General features: G+C 50.9%; 1 protein-coding gene across 1 annotated transcript in view; it reads right to left on the reverse strand.

The window, feature by feature from the left end:
- The window catches only part of PCBP3 (poly(rC) binding protein 3), a gene marked incomplete at both ends in the record, with an annotated part of 41,390 nt that extends 25,843 nt beyond the window's left edge, over positions 1-15,547 (reverse strand). The window contains one exon of the mRNA XM_082311686.1: positions 15,482-15,547. Within this exon, the coding sequence (XP_082167812.1) occupies positions 15,482-15,547 (66 nt within the window). The remainder of the gene's footprint in view (positions 1-15,481) is intronic.
- Positions 15,548-16,320: the final 773 nt, after the last annotated feature.

Consider the following 16,320-nt stretch of genomic DNA (forward strand, 5'->3'; position numbering starts at 1 on the left):
TAATTTAATACCATGATTGTCTCCCAGATGGGAGACGGCACGTGAAGCAGAATAGGGGGGGGGAGACCAAGCTCTGGGCTGGACTTTGTTCTCCAGCCTGGTTTCCAAACAGGAGCTGGAAAAGCGGATGCTGGGATCCCTGCAGCCCCCTCTGGACAGGTGATAGCAGGGGGCTCAGTTGAGCTCTGGCAGAGCTGGTGTCCCTGCAGGGGCTGGGAGACATTGCTGGCTCTGCGCTTGCTGATGCCAGCCCTCCTCCTCCCCCTCTTCCTCCTCCCATGCATCCTCTCGGGCTCCCCAGGCACATTAGCCACACGCGAGTGAGTCCTGAAGCGGAGCTCCAGCAAACGCTGCCTATGCCTCCTCTGCAAATGCTCAGCGGAGAGCCAAGGCATCTGCTGCCAGTACTGGGGGGCAGTTCCCTCGAGACAGCCCCTGCCACCACAGGGCGCAGCAGCAGCAGCTTGCGTTTTGGAGAAGGTGGTTCAGGCTCTCATAAATGAGCTCCATCACAAAACTGTTCTTGTCTTGGCACTAGCATTGCAGACCCCAACTCCAAAGGGAGGGTCTCTCTTATCTGCACTAAAGTCACCCTGGTGCCTCTGAGACGGACGGTCCTGCCAGAAGACAGACACACAAGGTAGAGTTTATTTGGTAGATCTTGTCATGGAATATTCTCATCAGCATTACGGAGATCAAATTTCATTGCTTTATATCTAGGTATTTGTTTTGGGAGACAGCAACTCTTTCTTTAAGCTGTCTGAAAACAAATAGAGAGGACAACTCAGTACAAAAACATCCCACAGGCATAACCCACCCCCTCCCTGAAAGGTTTGGATGGAAAGATCACAGGCACTACCAAGCAAACTCAATGAAGAAAGTCTCCATCACCCCCCTCGCCCATCACATGGCCTCCGGAAAATCACACATTTTTGACAGGTTTGGTCAGTGCAGGCTGATAAACTCCAACACCTTGGAGCCCTGTTGACCAAGAGCCCTTGCCAACCCATGCAGGTAAAGTGCAGGGTGGGTGGGGCACCGGTCTGTTCAGGGATGTTGTGCCACCTGCCCAGAGGACCACTCCTGAGACCCTAACCTGGAGCATCTGGACAGTTGCTCAATGGCAATGCTATCCTGAAAAGCATCCAACGCGCTTCCCAGGGTCTTTGGTGCTTCAGGAGCCCCACCAACAGAAAGCCAAGTGTTAAAGATGGACCACAAAACTTCAATGTCCTTCAGTGTCCACCGCAACAGGCAATGGCATGGCCCAGATTTCTAATGTGGTTGGCAGACTTTCATGTTGGGGATTAATATCTTGGCCAGAAAGTCCATCACTCAAGACAACATTTTCCACCGCGAGGAAGGAAATGTTTAAACACCTCTGACCTCTCAATATCCCCTTCACAAAACTCAAGCCAGTATTTTCTTACTCTTGGAAAATGAAAGATGTGCTAAATGTAGAGAAAAGCAGGGGAAGCCAAGAAAGAAGCTGCTTTTCCAACATTTTATGCTTTCTAGCTTGCTTTCCCGAGAAGCACTGCCTGTCCACCTGCGTAAGCAGGAGCTTTCTCCCCACTCATCTCCCAGCGGCTTGATCCTGCCATTAAGACCTAATCCGGCGATTTTCAGCATTGCGTTTTAGTGGCTGGGAAGCACCGCAATGCAGCCAGCTCAGGATTATGACGACAACGCAGTCTGTCCAGGTCAGGACGGGGGTGGAAGGAGAAAAAATGTTACAGCGGAAAACCAAAGTCAAGCATTCCCTTAAACCCGGGCTCCAAATGGAAATGCATCCGCCACCGGCAGGCTTCAGCTGTCGTAAGATGAAGCCGTGAGAGGACAGTAGCACCATCTACATGAGTGACACCAAATGCCATTTTGCAATACAGCTGCATTTCCAGCTGCTGCCATTTTCCACAGACTGTAGTCATTTTGGTTGATGTTTCCTCTGCTTACTCTTCAGCTTGAGTGGAAATATTTTAGATATCTCTAACAAAAAAAGAAAAAAAAGACACCCCATGATACCTTGGTACATCAGCCAGCAGTATATCCCTGCTTGTCATCTGCCCTTGATCTTTCCAAGGATCACAGGAGACAAATGTCCCTGCTCTTGCCCTCACAGCAGGCATCTCTGGAGGCTTCATTCTCAGTCACCTGCTCCCATTTCCCTGCACTCCTCTAGGTGAGATGTCTCTGCTCATGGCCCAGGATGTCACTCGTTGGCTGCTGACAAGCAATTATAACCTGCCTTCCCCTCCTTGCTCACGTGCACCACAGGGCTCTTCCAGTCTCACTCACCTCTACACCAATTACCCCAATTACTATTGTGGGGATGCAAATGCACCTTCCTCTGGAGCCTCTGCTCCTTCCATTCCCCTCTCTGCTCTGCTGGCTCCTCTGCCCACAAATTCAGTCCCAGGGCCATCAGAGCAAACTCTCCTGCTGCCTTGTTTGTATCTCCGTGCTTCAGGTGGTCCCCTGCTTCTACCACGAACCTCTTTGCTGGCTGCAACTCTTGCAAGCTCTTCTCTGTTTCTAAACAATCATTTCCTACCACGCTTCATGTCAGCATGGCTTTCTCCCCAGATCCTTTGCCCGCTAGAGAGCAGGGTTGTTTTTTTACACTGGGTGGCCCTCCAGCGAGAGATATTGGCTCCAGATATTGGTATTAGCTAGAATTCAGGAGCAACTGGTATGATGACCCATAGCTCCAGCCCTGTCATAGCATGGTAGGCTCAGCCACATCCCAACCAAATGCACAGCTCTGCTCTCAGACCAGCCCAAAGCTGTGCTAAGCCTGCTCTCCCCTCCAGGAAATTCCCTGCTGCTTTCCTGGGTTTCTACTTCATCTGCTGCACCCACAAGCCGATATCAGGCTGTGCATCCTGCTTTGGGTGTCAACTGTACCAGCCTCATGTGCCTCTGCTGAACCCACCTTACATTTGTAGGTTTTCAGTGGGGTTTCACACATTTCAGAGCAATTTCTGACCTGATGGATAAAGCAAGAGGAATAGAAATGCAGCACCACATTCCTCCAGCACAGACCTGTCCCAGAGGGCGAGGAAAGCTGGCAAGTCTCTACAATGAAGAGCAGAACAAACCCCTGACTTCAGCCTGTGGACACTGGAAACCCAGGGAGGGATGTCCAGTAAGAGTCCCTGCTCATCCACTGAGCACCGCGTAGTTCATCACAGCCTACTGCACCTCAACAGTTAACCAAACAAGCAGCAGCCACCCACAGAAGTGCAACCCTGGCACGGCTGGTGCACGGATGCGCAATCACGCGTGAAATCAGAATCGGGCCCTGCATGTCAGATGGTGTTAGTCTCCACTGTCTCTACAGCAAGCCTGGTCTGAGGAGAACGACTGGTTTTGTCGCAATGGCAGTGCCGTTATCGCAGTCTTTTTTGTGAAGGCTAGCAAACGAAGCTGCAGCTTTTCCCTACCAATCACCCCAGGATGAAGGTCTTGCATGCAATAACTTCATCCCGCACCACAGGCCAGCAGAATGATAGCATCTACCTCTTGCCCTGACACATCTGCAGAAGACATAAAACCTGGAGGCTTATGTTAGTTACCAGGTTTAGGGAAAATTTAGGTAGCTGAACCTGAGATATATATCTGCAGAGATCTATAGGATACAGAATTTCCATTCATTCACACGAGTTGCTGCTGTGTTGCAAGCAGAGGTTGGACACACGACAGTGAGAGAAATTCAGTTTAGCAGGAGCAGGATATTAGATACCCTTGTGCAACCTAGAAAACCCTGTCTGGGCTGGTTTCAGGGATCATTGATTGTGGGACCCTGAGCAAAATCAGTGACTGGAACCTGTTACACCACTGTCTTGACTGAGACAACCCTGCTTGGAATAATAATGGGTCTTCATTGAATTTGTTTAATTCTGTAGTGAATTAAAGCTTCTTTTGGAAGGCTGGGGTGAGCGGGTGGGTGGGAAAAATGCACTTTAATTCAGCCACTTCCAATTCACCCCGTTAGTTATTTTTGGAACAATTTGCCAATAAAAATAGTATTTTCAGTGAATGTCAAACTGCTTAAGTAGATTGGAGATTTTGACCCATTAGGTGATGAGAGCCAATGCTCTTGACACTGCTCAGTTGGCTCCATTACAACTCAGTGACCAAGAGCATCCTCAGATGTCTGTGAGCCTTTAGCAAGTGCTGGGGGGACTCAAGACCCTGTGCGCTGAGAAAATAACATTTCCTGGGATAAGAAAGGTCACTCTGTCTCCTCCATCACAGCTTTTTGGTCTGCCAGCACATTAAAGAACAGATTAAAATGATTCATTACAGTTTTTCCTGCAATACTGGCTGTTCCTCCATACCCAAGCCAACTTTTTGGAGAGGCTGGGAGTGAAGGCCCCAGAGGAGCTGCTGATGGACCAGCAAGGACCAAGTGTTGGCTCGGTCTCCTCTCAGCGTAGGTGCCCTGGTTGTCTCAGGAAGGCAGAGCCAGCAGCACTGCATTGCAACTCCAGCCTGGACCCTGCCGCGCAGCTCAGTACTGCAGAGTGGGGCAAATTCCACAGCAGCAACCGAGAGACAGAAAAAAATCCCAAAGCTTTCCTGAATTAGCTGAAACAGCACTGCCTTCCACTGTGGAGGCTGGGAAGATGACTACTTCAGTGCCACGCTCCACATCTGCACCCCTGAATGTGTGGTGGGACACAGGGAAACACCACTAGCAGTGCTGCAGAGGGTGGCTGGACCAAGCCGCTGGAGAATGGAGAAAGCCATGTGATGTGAAGGGAGCCAGGGCAGCTCATCCAGCATTTCTGCAAGCACCAGCAATAAACAACCCTTGAGATGAATCTTCATAGAGGAGGGATATGCCCTAACTGGTAGTACAGGGGTGGCAGTAACAAGGCTATTCATACTGTCCTACGTGGCATTGTCCTGAAAGAGCCAGGGAAGCCCGGGGCAGATGAAACCATTTGAAGATGGCTGGGAAATTCTCTAAACCCCCCCAAAACATTTATCAGTGGCACTCCTGTTAAACTGCCAGGTGACTGCCCAAGTGGGGGAAGCCAACATAATGGAGAGCAGGGCAAGAAGCCAAAGCAAGCTTGGCAAAGGGGAGAAAATAAGACACAGTTCAGCAAGGCAAAGCACTGAGCTTGGCTGTGTGCAATTAGCTGCACAGAGACAGAGGAAGAGCTCTCCATCCATCTGAAAAGGGCTGGGAGCAACAACTCAACTTGCAAACTCAGGATCTGCAGAAGGAAACCAAGAATGACAAGGTGGGTCTTCACAGGAGATCCAGCCAGCAGAGAGCAACTCCAGATCCCTGGGGCCAGCAAACAGGGCCCACGGGAAAGAGCTAGAGGAACCAAGACTCTGCAGGACAGGAGAGTGGGGCGAGACAGGGCAACAGTCTTGAGTGAGAGGCTTAAACTGCAGTGAAGAAGATCCAGGTCAGGTACTGGAAAACAGCTTCTCCACAGCCATGTGCTGTTGGTGACAATGTCATTCTGCCAGTCATCGTTGTTTAAATCTTACAAATATTTGCGTATTTGCAAATAAAGCTCATCTCTGTTGGACAACTGCACTTCTAACCTTGACATTGAGCTATGCCCAGGGTCAGTCATGCTTCAGGGATGCACCTAATTTAGCCCTTTTCCCCCTAGCCAGAGGCTGAGGTACGGGAGCCAGGAGACACCACCTCACACTGGGAGATGCCTCGACAGATGCCCCAGGGATGCTCTGCTGGGGCCATGGACCAGCTCTGAAGCACCCACATCTTGCCCAAAGGATGCCAGTGCAGCCAGCATTGGAAACACACCCCTCCGGAGATTGAGGGGTGAGACAATCAGACAGCAGTCCCCTATGTGCCAGTTTTTACATGCCATTTTTCAGGGGAAGGCCAAAGGACACCCAAAAAAGGATGCTCATGCCCATAGGTCCATGTCAGCTGCTTGTAAAGGACGAGAGACCACGGGAAGCTGTGTGGACCTTGGAGGACAAGCGGCTTGTCCTCCAGCAGCCTGGAAATGACAGAGCACAGCTCTGCAAAAAGTGCTCCAGGCACGCTCCTGGCATCCTTTTAACTGAGGGTGCAGCTGAGAGGAGAGCACCTCCGGGGCCTCAGGAAAGCAGAAAGCAACGGGCATGTTTATCCCACTGCCGTGCCAGAGACCGCGCAGCCTTAACTATAACCTCGAGGAGGTAAGTCTGTCCTCACCTAAAAGGGCTGAATGGACTTAACCAGCACGAGACTTTTGCCCGTCCTGTTTCTACACCACTGCTGCATGGATGCACGTGTGGCCGCAACACCTGCAAAGCAGGCACCAAACCCCCACCACTACTATTTTTCTTGATTCAGCCACCAAGGACATGGCCTCCTGTCCCCTTATCCCTCTCTCCACCTTGGTCCATCACGCTGCATGCCCTTTCAGGCATCCTGGAGAGCTGGGGCCAGGGGGTATCCACTTCCAGTGCATCCTCCAAAACAGATGAGGACGCAACCAGGAGCATCTCCCACAGCTCGGAGCAGCAGGCATCCCACGGCCCCCCTATCCACAACCCCCCCCTCTTTCCCCTCCTCCACAGCCTGCTGGCTGCCCTGGCTTTAATCCCACAGGCAGCATCATCCCAATAATTTCCCTCCAGTTTCAATCTACTGATCTGGGGGCAGTCCACAAATCCCTTCATCCTGAGAGCGAAGCAATCTACTGCCTCAACTCATCCTATCTCCATTTCTCTCTCTCTAATCCTTGGAAACAGGGATGAGGCTCTCAGTGCATGGGCTGCCCTGGAGGGGTCTGTCCAGGCACCAGTGGACAGATAGACTGACTGACCCAGAGCACATGGGGGCAAACAGGAGGTGCCGGGTCAAGACAGACAAGAAGCATGTTATTTTGACCATGCTCAGTCTCTACAAAACCCACATGATTTAGCTGATGATTTATTTTAAAAAAAAAAAAAAAAAAAAAAGTAGATGGCAGCCCAATGTCAGGCTGAGCAGGATGAAAGATGAGGGGTTTGGGGCTACTCTCATGAATGCCACCAAATTTCTGAAAGAACCTGGGGTAGGTCCTAGCCCCTCCTGATCCAGGGATGGGGGAACAGGCAGGTCTTCCCATTCCCCCCTCCCTCCCCACCCAGGCTGGGGACATAAGGGACAGACTGGGTACAGCATCATTCTTCTGGTCCCCTCCACGTTTAGGAAAATGCATGGCGACCAAGTGAGACCAATGGGGGAGCCACGACCAGCCTGGTCCCATAAATCCCAGCTCCTCCAGGCATAGGGCTGGATCCAGTGCTCTGCCTGTGCCATTTCTCCACAAGCCTAAACCCGTGACTTAACGAAACCTAAAGCCTAATCAGCCTAAAGCCTGGCCATAGATGGGAATGTGAGAGTGGTGGGAGACATGGGAAGGGAGACCCTTGGGGTCTCTCCCTGCCCTGGAGAAGCAACTCGGAATCGCTCAATCAGGACCGAGTGGATCGGTCAGGATGCAGCACTAACCCCATCCTTCCTTTTTCAAGCATCCATTTGCTCAAGGCTGGAGAAGGCAGGGGTGAATACACGCTCAGTGGCCACCACAAGGCCATGTCCTGCCTGAAGCTGTTCCCAGCCAAAAGCACCGCGAGGAAGGAGGATGCAGGGGTGGTGTGTGACAAAGCCAGCCAGCGGCCGTGCCAGCAGTGGAGCCGAGATGCACGGCCCCTGTCCTGCACTCGGTGGTGGTGGCTCTCCCTGCATTCAGCCGGTGAGGAGGAGGAAAGGGGCCCTCGGCGGCCAGGGGTGGATCGCTGCCACGCCACGCTCAGACCCTGACAGCAGGCTCCAAAACTGTCACTCCCGATCTGTTTTCACTTCAGCTAAACCTCAACCCCGATTAAAATCAAGGAGAACCGCCGCCTTCTCTCTCCTTCTCCCCGTGGTAGGTCCTCTGTAACCTCGGGTCTAAACACTGAGCAAAATGCACCAGCGAGGGAATCAGTGAATTTGCTTGGCTGGAAATCAGAACTGCTGGGGAAGGGCCATGACCACCCCTGTCCCCTAACCTGGCCCCGGCTGCGAGGGCATGGCTGCTGCAGTGGTCCCATCCCTGTGGGGCTGCGGGTCCCTGCTGAAATCCAGGATGGGATGCACCACCAACACCCTGAGCTGCCTCTGCCACGGGTGGGTGGTACCTCGGCAGCTCCAGTGGACGGTGCATCCATGGGGTGGAGCAGGTCTGGTGTCAGTGGGGTGCCCTGTACTGGCACCCGCTGCACGCTACCAGCTCATTTAGCAAAGTCTGCATAAAATAGAGAAATTAAATCAGATATACATGTGTGTGTAATCACAGCACCAGGACAGATGCATTCAGCAAGAAGCTGAAAAAAGCTCACTGCAGGGATGGGGACAGCCCTCACCTATTGCGGAAGCATTTAAATTCACTTTTCATTTCAGCTGGCCAAAAAGCAGCTACAGAGGCCTGGCAAACTCAAGCCACGCAGGCTGCCATCCATCCTTGTGCTGCAGGAACAGGGGCTCCATGCCAGAGGTGCCACCCCATGCAGCATGTCCCAGGGCCAGAAAAGCATCCTCTCCTTTACTGAAAGCAGATACGTTGCTTCGCTACAGATAGGAGCTGAGGCTGCAAGTGCTCCACTGCCAGTGGGATTGAGCTTGTCCCCGTGCACCGGGCATGAGCCCCCTTGCTGCAGGGAGCCACGCTGGCCAGCACCGTGCCGCCAGCAAGGTGCCTGCTCCCCTTGCTGCACAGACAATGCCCATTTCCCAAGTGGGTGTGCAACTTGGAGGAAAAAAAATAATCACCGCCTGAGAAAAGCAGTCCTGGGACCACCAAACCATGGAGGGTAAAAGCATCGTTGGTAGTTACCCAGAAGAGCATCCTACAAGGTGGCGAGCATCTCCCTGTGAAGGCACCCAGGACCCCTCCGCTTCCACCTCAAATCGGTGCTGGACACCGCAGAGGCGGTTTCCTAGGTCTCCTCTGCACAACCCATGCCACTGATTCTGACAGCATTTGTATTTTCTGATAATTTGCACTAAAATCCCACAGCTTCTCTAATGCATTCTGAAGGCAGAATTTGCACCTATTGCAATATGAACATTAAAATAATGTTGAAACCACTTAAAGAAGTTATTTTTCCCTTGGTCATGATCAGTAGCCTTTTTTCCTCACCCCAAAATGATTGATTTTCTTCAGAAAGAAATGCGCTCTTAAGTCAGCAAGTTTAAAAGAACATTTTTTACAGCTATTTCTCAGGAAGAAAGAATTTCAAATTTACTTTTGTATCTGAGAATACTAAATATGTTTATACAAATTAATCCATAAAAGAGGGGGAAAGTCTGAGATTAAGATCTTCAGAAATATTACTGAATTATTTTGGAATTCTGTATTAAAAGCAAAACCCCAGATATTAGGAAAAACTGCTGTTTTTCAGGGTTTGGTTTCTGTATCAAAATGCAGGCTAGCATCTCTCTTAGCATCTGTCAAAACAAAGGTCAATCATTTTATGGAAACTTAAACACAACACCCTTGATTCACTGTTTCTGGTTTATTTTTAAGCCGGACATGACTTCTGACTAATAAAATAAGATTTTCTAATATGGTTCACATTAAAATTACATTATCCCGGAAAATTCAGATTACAAGAAAAATACATCCAAGAACATTTTCCCTTTATAATAAGGAGATGATAGTTTGGGATTGATTTCAACAGCATTTACGTCCTCTATAACCTTTGCAACTAATATTTCACTTTTCTACTTATAAAGCAATGGTGTAACCAAAGAAAATGCAACAGAAATGCGACAATATCAGAAAGAATTTAGCCACCCTGAGTAAAATGGTTATCTGAAGGCAAACTGAAACGAAAACAAAGCGACCCTCATAAGAAAAGGTATTCCTCTCTCCAAATCAAATTTCCTCATCTCAAGGAAAAAAATTAATGGAAATAGAACCAAAAGGTAAAAATTAAATCAAATAGGGTTGGGGGTTTTATCATTGTTGCCAGACTAAGATGTGATTAACATCTATGTTATTTCAGTATCAATTTCTTTAAGGCTATTTGATTTGTACTATTCCCACTGTAAGCGCATAGATAAACAATACTGTCCAAAGCCTGCACTGTAAATCACACAAATTAGGAATGGCTGAATATTCTGGTTAATGCAGAGATGAACGCTTCCCTACCCAGAGATGCAATCTTTGGTGTTAGCCACAAGGCACAGGTAAAACTGAATGTTATCAAAATAAAGCACACACTATAACAGACAACAACAATTTTGCAAAACAATTCTGCAAAAATATTTTGCAAAACAATTTTGCAAAAATATTTTATAGGACAGAATTGAGGAGCAGCCGTTAACTTAAGCTAACCCCCTTGCTCACGCACCTATTTCTCCCATAATCCCACCTCCCTCTGACACAGACCTAAATTTCCTCTACAAGAGATTCACTTAAGATGGCTCTTAAGTGTCCAAAGCTCTTTTAACCCATACTGGAGCCCCAGACCTGACTAATTTCATGATTCTTGCCTGATTATCATTGGTAGGAAAAGTTGCACGCGGCAGGTGGTCTTCCACCAACACATTTTAAATCTTCTTACCTTCCCCAAAGAGCCGCTTTAGTGCCTATTTGGCGTGAGGGGGGTCCGGACAGATGGCCAGTCTTTTCACGTTTGGAAAGGATGAAAAATGCTACGAGGGAAAAAAAAAACCCAGTGATTTTTTCACTGTACGGCGCAGAGGGCTCCAAACCTCATTGGCCCTGGGAGAGCCACCACGTGGCATGGGATGAAGAGCACGTGACCCATTTTCTCCCAAATCCCTCGGTTTGCTGGAAAGGGGGATGCACCCACCGCTGATGTTCTTGTCATTTCAGTGGGCTTTGATTTTTTTTTTTATTTTTTTAAAGGCCACTGAGCAAATCATGTTGCCTCAAGGCAATGAGGGCAAACCAGCCAACGCTTTCAACATGAAGGAGAAAGGAGCTCGGGTACGAGACGAGCACTGGGGTGCTGCCCGTGTGCACGGGGAAATTTGGAGATGCTTTACCAGGGTACTGGCAGAGAGTGCCTGCCCACCTGCTCCAGGGACAGAGCCTCTGGGAGGGAGAGGAGGATGTACAGCAACAATTTGGCTGCTGGTGATGGGCTGTGCTAAACCATGCATCTCAGAGGCAGGCAGCAGTGGAAGGAAGGACCAGGCTGAAGCCCTGACTGCAGACCCCAGAACTCAGCTGGCTCACTGAGCCTTGGAGGAAGTGGATGTGTTACAACTGCTCCGTCACTAAAAAAGCGATTGCTCCTGACCCCCCTGCAGGCTGATCCCATCCTCTGCTGCCCTCCCGGCTAATGCACAGTGGTTGCACCAACCACTCTTGGTTGCTCCAAGAGACGACGAGTCTCCTGCTTTGGAGGCAGAGGGTCCGCTGAAACAGCTTTCTTGGAAGAAGGACCAAGTGCAGTGGAGGGAGCGTGGCACACTCCCGGTGGGCATCACCTGCTCCCACCATCGTATGGCCATGCCAGGCGCCCTTTGAGCATTTCAAAGTGTCCCCCGCAGACACTCACCAAACCTAAAATGCAGCACAATTCTGGGGATGTTCTGCCCCAGAAGGGGCCCCAAGGCCCCATGGAGCAAGGCAAGAAAAGCCACAGCTCCCAGTGCCTGGGGGTCCGTCCTTGCCCCAGCTCTGTATTTCCCAGGGGAGAGAAGCTCTGAGCCACGACATCCCAGCCAGCCATGGTCCACAGGCCAAGCAGCTCCTGGCCTCCCTTTGGTAACCACAGGTACCAGCCCTTCAGTGTCAGAACACTCAGTTTGGGGAAGGGAAAAGGAATTTTTGTAGCCCAAGACATCCTCTTGTTTTTCCTGTCAAAGCTCAAGCCCATCGGTCGCGCCAGTCAGAAGCTGCATTTTTCTGGCAACCTGAGTCTCCACCTGGAAAATCCCTCAGCTGTGCCATCTTGTCATGCCAGCGACATTCGTCCAGCCTGTTCATCAGCCCTGCCAATGGAAAGCCCCAGGCAAATCTACCTCTGGCATCTGCCCTTGAATTTCAGTGATGTTACTTCTGCAGACCAGCTGTCCCCAGCCATCCTATCATCCAAGGGCTTGAGTCCTTCTTATCTAAGGGTAACTCCTAAGGCTCCTCAAAGAACCAGCTGAGCTTGGGCTTTGGTGAGAAAGCACAGCTCTGTCCACCTCCATGCCTTCTTGGCATCGCTACCACGTCCCGACCTGGTACTCAGCCTGGCTGCTGGTTCTCCATCACGGCTGTTCTGCACAGGGATGGGAGGCATCAGGAGCACAGTCCCTATTTCCAGGTCCTTCCTTAGGCCGGACTGTCTCACCACGCTGTTATCGAAGACAGAAGTACAGCTATAAAATGCCCCAATGGTGTAGAGAAGTGCAGGGTTTCACCTGAAATCCTCTCTGGCTCAGAGGGTTACACTTCTCCAGCCACCAGCCAGACGATCGGGCATTTTATTCCAACAAATACAAGCTGAGGGAGAAACTTGCCATACTCAAATACAAACTACGGGCACAGCCAAAAGCGCTTAGCTCGCTGGTTTCCCCTCCCACATTTTGTGATGGCCAACATGCAAAGGGAGAGAAGAAACGCCCCCCACCTTTACAGCCCCCTCATCCTTCCCCAGCAATGCTCAGCTAAATCTGGCTCCCGAGTAATCTTCTGAATAATTATATAATAGAGAGGCAGGCGGAGAAATAATTTTAGGCTGCTCTGTCGATAGAAAGCAAGCTGGATTAAAAGATCAGAACAAGCAATACTTAGATTAAAATGGTTTGTTATTTTCAGCTGTGTAAAATCTGTGGCTAAAGCACAGAAGATGTTGAGGGAAGGCGCATCATCTTTCTTTCCCCAAAAAGAGCTGTGTATGTATTAGCCAAGGCAAGTTCTAGTTTTCCAACCTACGCTCAGGTTTTGCTTCCCAATGTGTCAAAGAAATACAATTTGCCAGTTTGTATGGCATTTTATCTAAAGACGTAAAAGCACCGCAGAGACGCTTCAAGTTACATTTTGCTCTGCAAGCCAAGTTCGAATTAAACACCATCAACGCATCACTGCTTGTTAAGACATCAGACCCCTTGACTCAGGAGAATCGGCATGTGGCTCGGCAGACAACTTCATTACCTACAAGAAACGTGCCTCCTGGCACGGAGCATGTGTTTTATTGGCACCAACACCTTTGCCTTTAGCGTGTGCCTCCCTGCACCCCTGAGCTGACGGCAGGCAGATGCCAGGCTTCCCGGTGGCAGGGAGGCGTCCACGGCGGGGAGAAGCCCATCAGACAGTGGGGCTGCTCTCTGCAGGCGCCTATATGGCGTCCCCCTGGCCCCCAGCAAGGTCGGTGGCGCGGGGTGCTGTGCCAGGCCCCGCTCTGACTGATCGCTTTGGAAAGGCGTGAAGGGGAGGCAGGAAAAAACTGGTGAGAAAGCGACCCAACGCTGGGGGCCGAGCTCTCCGCAGGGCACAGCCGCTCATCAGCCGCATCCCGGATCAATGCCGCTAGCTTTGCTCGTTCACCTTCAAGTTCAGATTAAGCAGAAGGGTCAAACTGGGAAACATTTGCTGCTGGCAGGCACGTCCCCCTCACCACCCAGCAGCCTCATGTTGCACCATGGCTAGCTTTTCCCCGTGCCGGCATGGTCAGTTCCCACCCGAGCACCTTGCTTGCCCCACAGCATCTCCAGCCCCCAGCATCAGCCGTGACCACTCACTGCATTGCCTGGATGTGTGATGGAGCAGCAGCAGTTTCCCAGTGCCAAGTGGTCTCCAAAAACAGAGTCCTCTTCCAGGTGTCCTTCACACCTGTAGTTTTTCTATAAAATAGTCATGGTCCTACATGCACAGGATCAGCTCTGAGTTCAAAGGATGAAATCCCATGGGGCAAGAGGTCCAAGACACAGCCTCGAAGGGGGCTTATCATTTAAAATGAAAACCACACCCTCCTTTGCATTTTGAGCTGCTGGCTTGCACAGAGCTGGGCACCAGGCTGCTCTCCTGCCTGAGGATGTGGGAGAGGGGCCAGGGCACAGGTCTGGGTGAAGGGATGGGACGTTGGACAGGGAGCACAGGAAGGCAGAAAAATAAGGTTGGGGACCTTCCTGGAGGGAGGTGCGAGCTGCGGGATGTCATGATGTTCATCCAAATGATGCTTTAATAACCACTTATTGCAGAAAAGTGTCTTCACTAAAGCCAGGGAATAAAACGCATTTGCTGGACAGACTGGGGTTATGAGCACTTGTGGGAGGACAGTTTGGGGACTTGGTGCCAGGCTGGACACTCAGTCCCCCCAGCAAGGCCATGCCCCAGTTTTCCTGGAGTTGGCTATGGGGAGCCCTTCCCCAAGACCTGCTGTGCTCAGAGGGATGCCAGCAAGCAGGGAAGAAGCAGAGCCTTCCCTTCATTCAGCTTGTGGCCTCCAAGCTACCAGCAGGAAAGCCAAAACCTCCCTCCACTGCCCCAAAAACCCCTCTATAGATGGACGTGTTTGTAAGAAGCTGCCCATAGCACACAGGACCCGCAGATGGTGACAACAGAGACCTCAGATGATGTGCACTCAAAACCAGGCACAACCGGTACCCACCACATCACCAGTGACCTTGGACAAGCTTCTTCACAGGTTGTTGGGCAAGTTCTACCCTTGCTGCCCCTTTCTGGGTCACCTGCAGCTCCTCTGAGAAACCCTCCATCCCCTTATCCAAAATGCACCATCTTGTCACAGGTACAGGTGTTGCTCTGGCTGGTGTCTCCCAGGGTTTTAGGTGCGGAAAACAAGGATTAGCAACACTTTTAAAAGGAAAGGGAGAGAGGAGAGGTGGCTTTGTCTGTTGCTACAACATTTCTGCTTTATGGAGCCGTCTTCTCACTCAATGTGTGTCCTCCTCTTCGCTAATGGAAAATGTTGCCCCGCCATCCATTTGCGATAGTCAATGCCTAGGACAACACGATGGCCCCAGGCCAAAGCAGATCTATTTTAGTAACAAAAGCAGAATGGCTGATGAAAATGACCCCGTCTATGCACTTCCCAGCTTAGCTCTTTAGCTGGTTTTAATGGACCCCTGTGACCAACACAGTGGAAAGTGGGCAGTCGAGTGCAAGGAGGGCAGAGGCAGCAGGATGGGAGACCTCCAAGGATGCAGGACTGTGCTGGCCCCTTTGCAGAGAGAGGTCCCAGCAGCAAAACACACCTCTCATAGAAGCCATTAGCAGGATTGCACTGTGCAGGGAGCAAAACCCCCTTCCCTTTTTTGCCCACGTCACAGTATTGCCCCTCACGCGGGGCTGGGTCGCTGCAGTGCAGCAATACCCCTGTCTGCAGAGCCCAACCACATCCTCCCTGCAGGCATAAGGCATTTATAGCTTAAGAGAGACTTATGCAGGCATAAGGCATTTATAGCCTAAGAGAGACTGTGGTGCACCTGCAAAGAACCCACAGGATTTGGAAAGGGACTGATCTCACCTTACCTTACCCTGCAGGCTGGCCTCGAGCTCCAGAGCGATTCTTCAGAGGGTCCGGTTGCACCAGAAAAGGGCATGCTGAGCGCAGGGTGGAAACCGGGGGTCCACGGCACAAGCCTGCAGACCAGGACACGGCAGAGGTTAGGCACAGCACAGAGGAAGGACACCTGATGGCTGCTTACCATCCAGGAAAAGAGAATTTCAGAGAGCAATAAAACATGGTTTGGCTTGGGGGGGACAAAATGATCAGGAGCATCACCTCCAAGTTGTTTATGGGGCAGGCAGCACAGCCCTGTCTATACTTTTCTCTACATTCAGACCAAGTTTGGGCAGGTCCTGCCCCAGCCTCTACTGACCAAGGGAAGTCATTCGAAGAGCCAGGCTGTGGAGGAGGGATGTCCCTGGGACACAACCCCAGCAAGACCTCCGAGGTGACCACAGCCTACCAGTCCAGCTGTGGGAACTGCCCTCATGGGGGGAGCGCAAACCCGGGTCTCCTTCATCCAGAAATCACACCACCACAGCAATGGAAATAATCCAGCTTGTTTCCGTGACATGGGTGCAGGGTTATTTTTACTGCTTTATTTTTGCTGCTGCTCCCAATAAGTTAACTGGGGCATGCATTACCCGTCAATAAAATCAATTGAGCAGCCTGAGCTGTTAATAAGCTGAGGGCCAGAGGGCAGAAAAACCTCTCCATCACCCAAAATATTCTTCGGGAAGTGGGATGGGCGAGCTGCAGGCCCCACGCATCGCTCTGACTCGGTGCTGCTCTTGACGTGCCGGGGCAGCTTGTGTGTTACAAGGGGAAACCTTCCTCTTCCCGGTGACTCGGCAGCCACCACGCTCG

Source organism: Platalea leucorodia (assembly GCF_965183815.1).
Source record: "Platalea leucorodia genome assembly, chromosome: 5".
Taxonomy (NCBI): Eukaryota; Metazoa; Chordata; class Aves; order Pelecaniformes; family Threskiornithidae; genus Platalea; species Platalea leucorodia.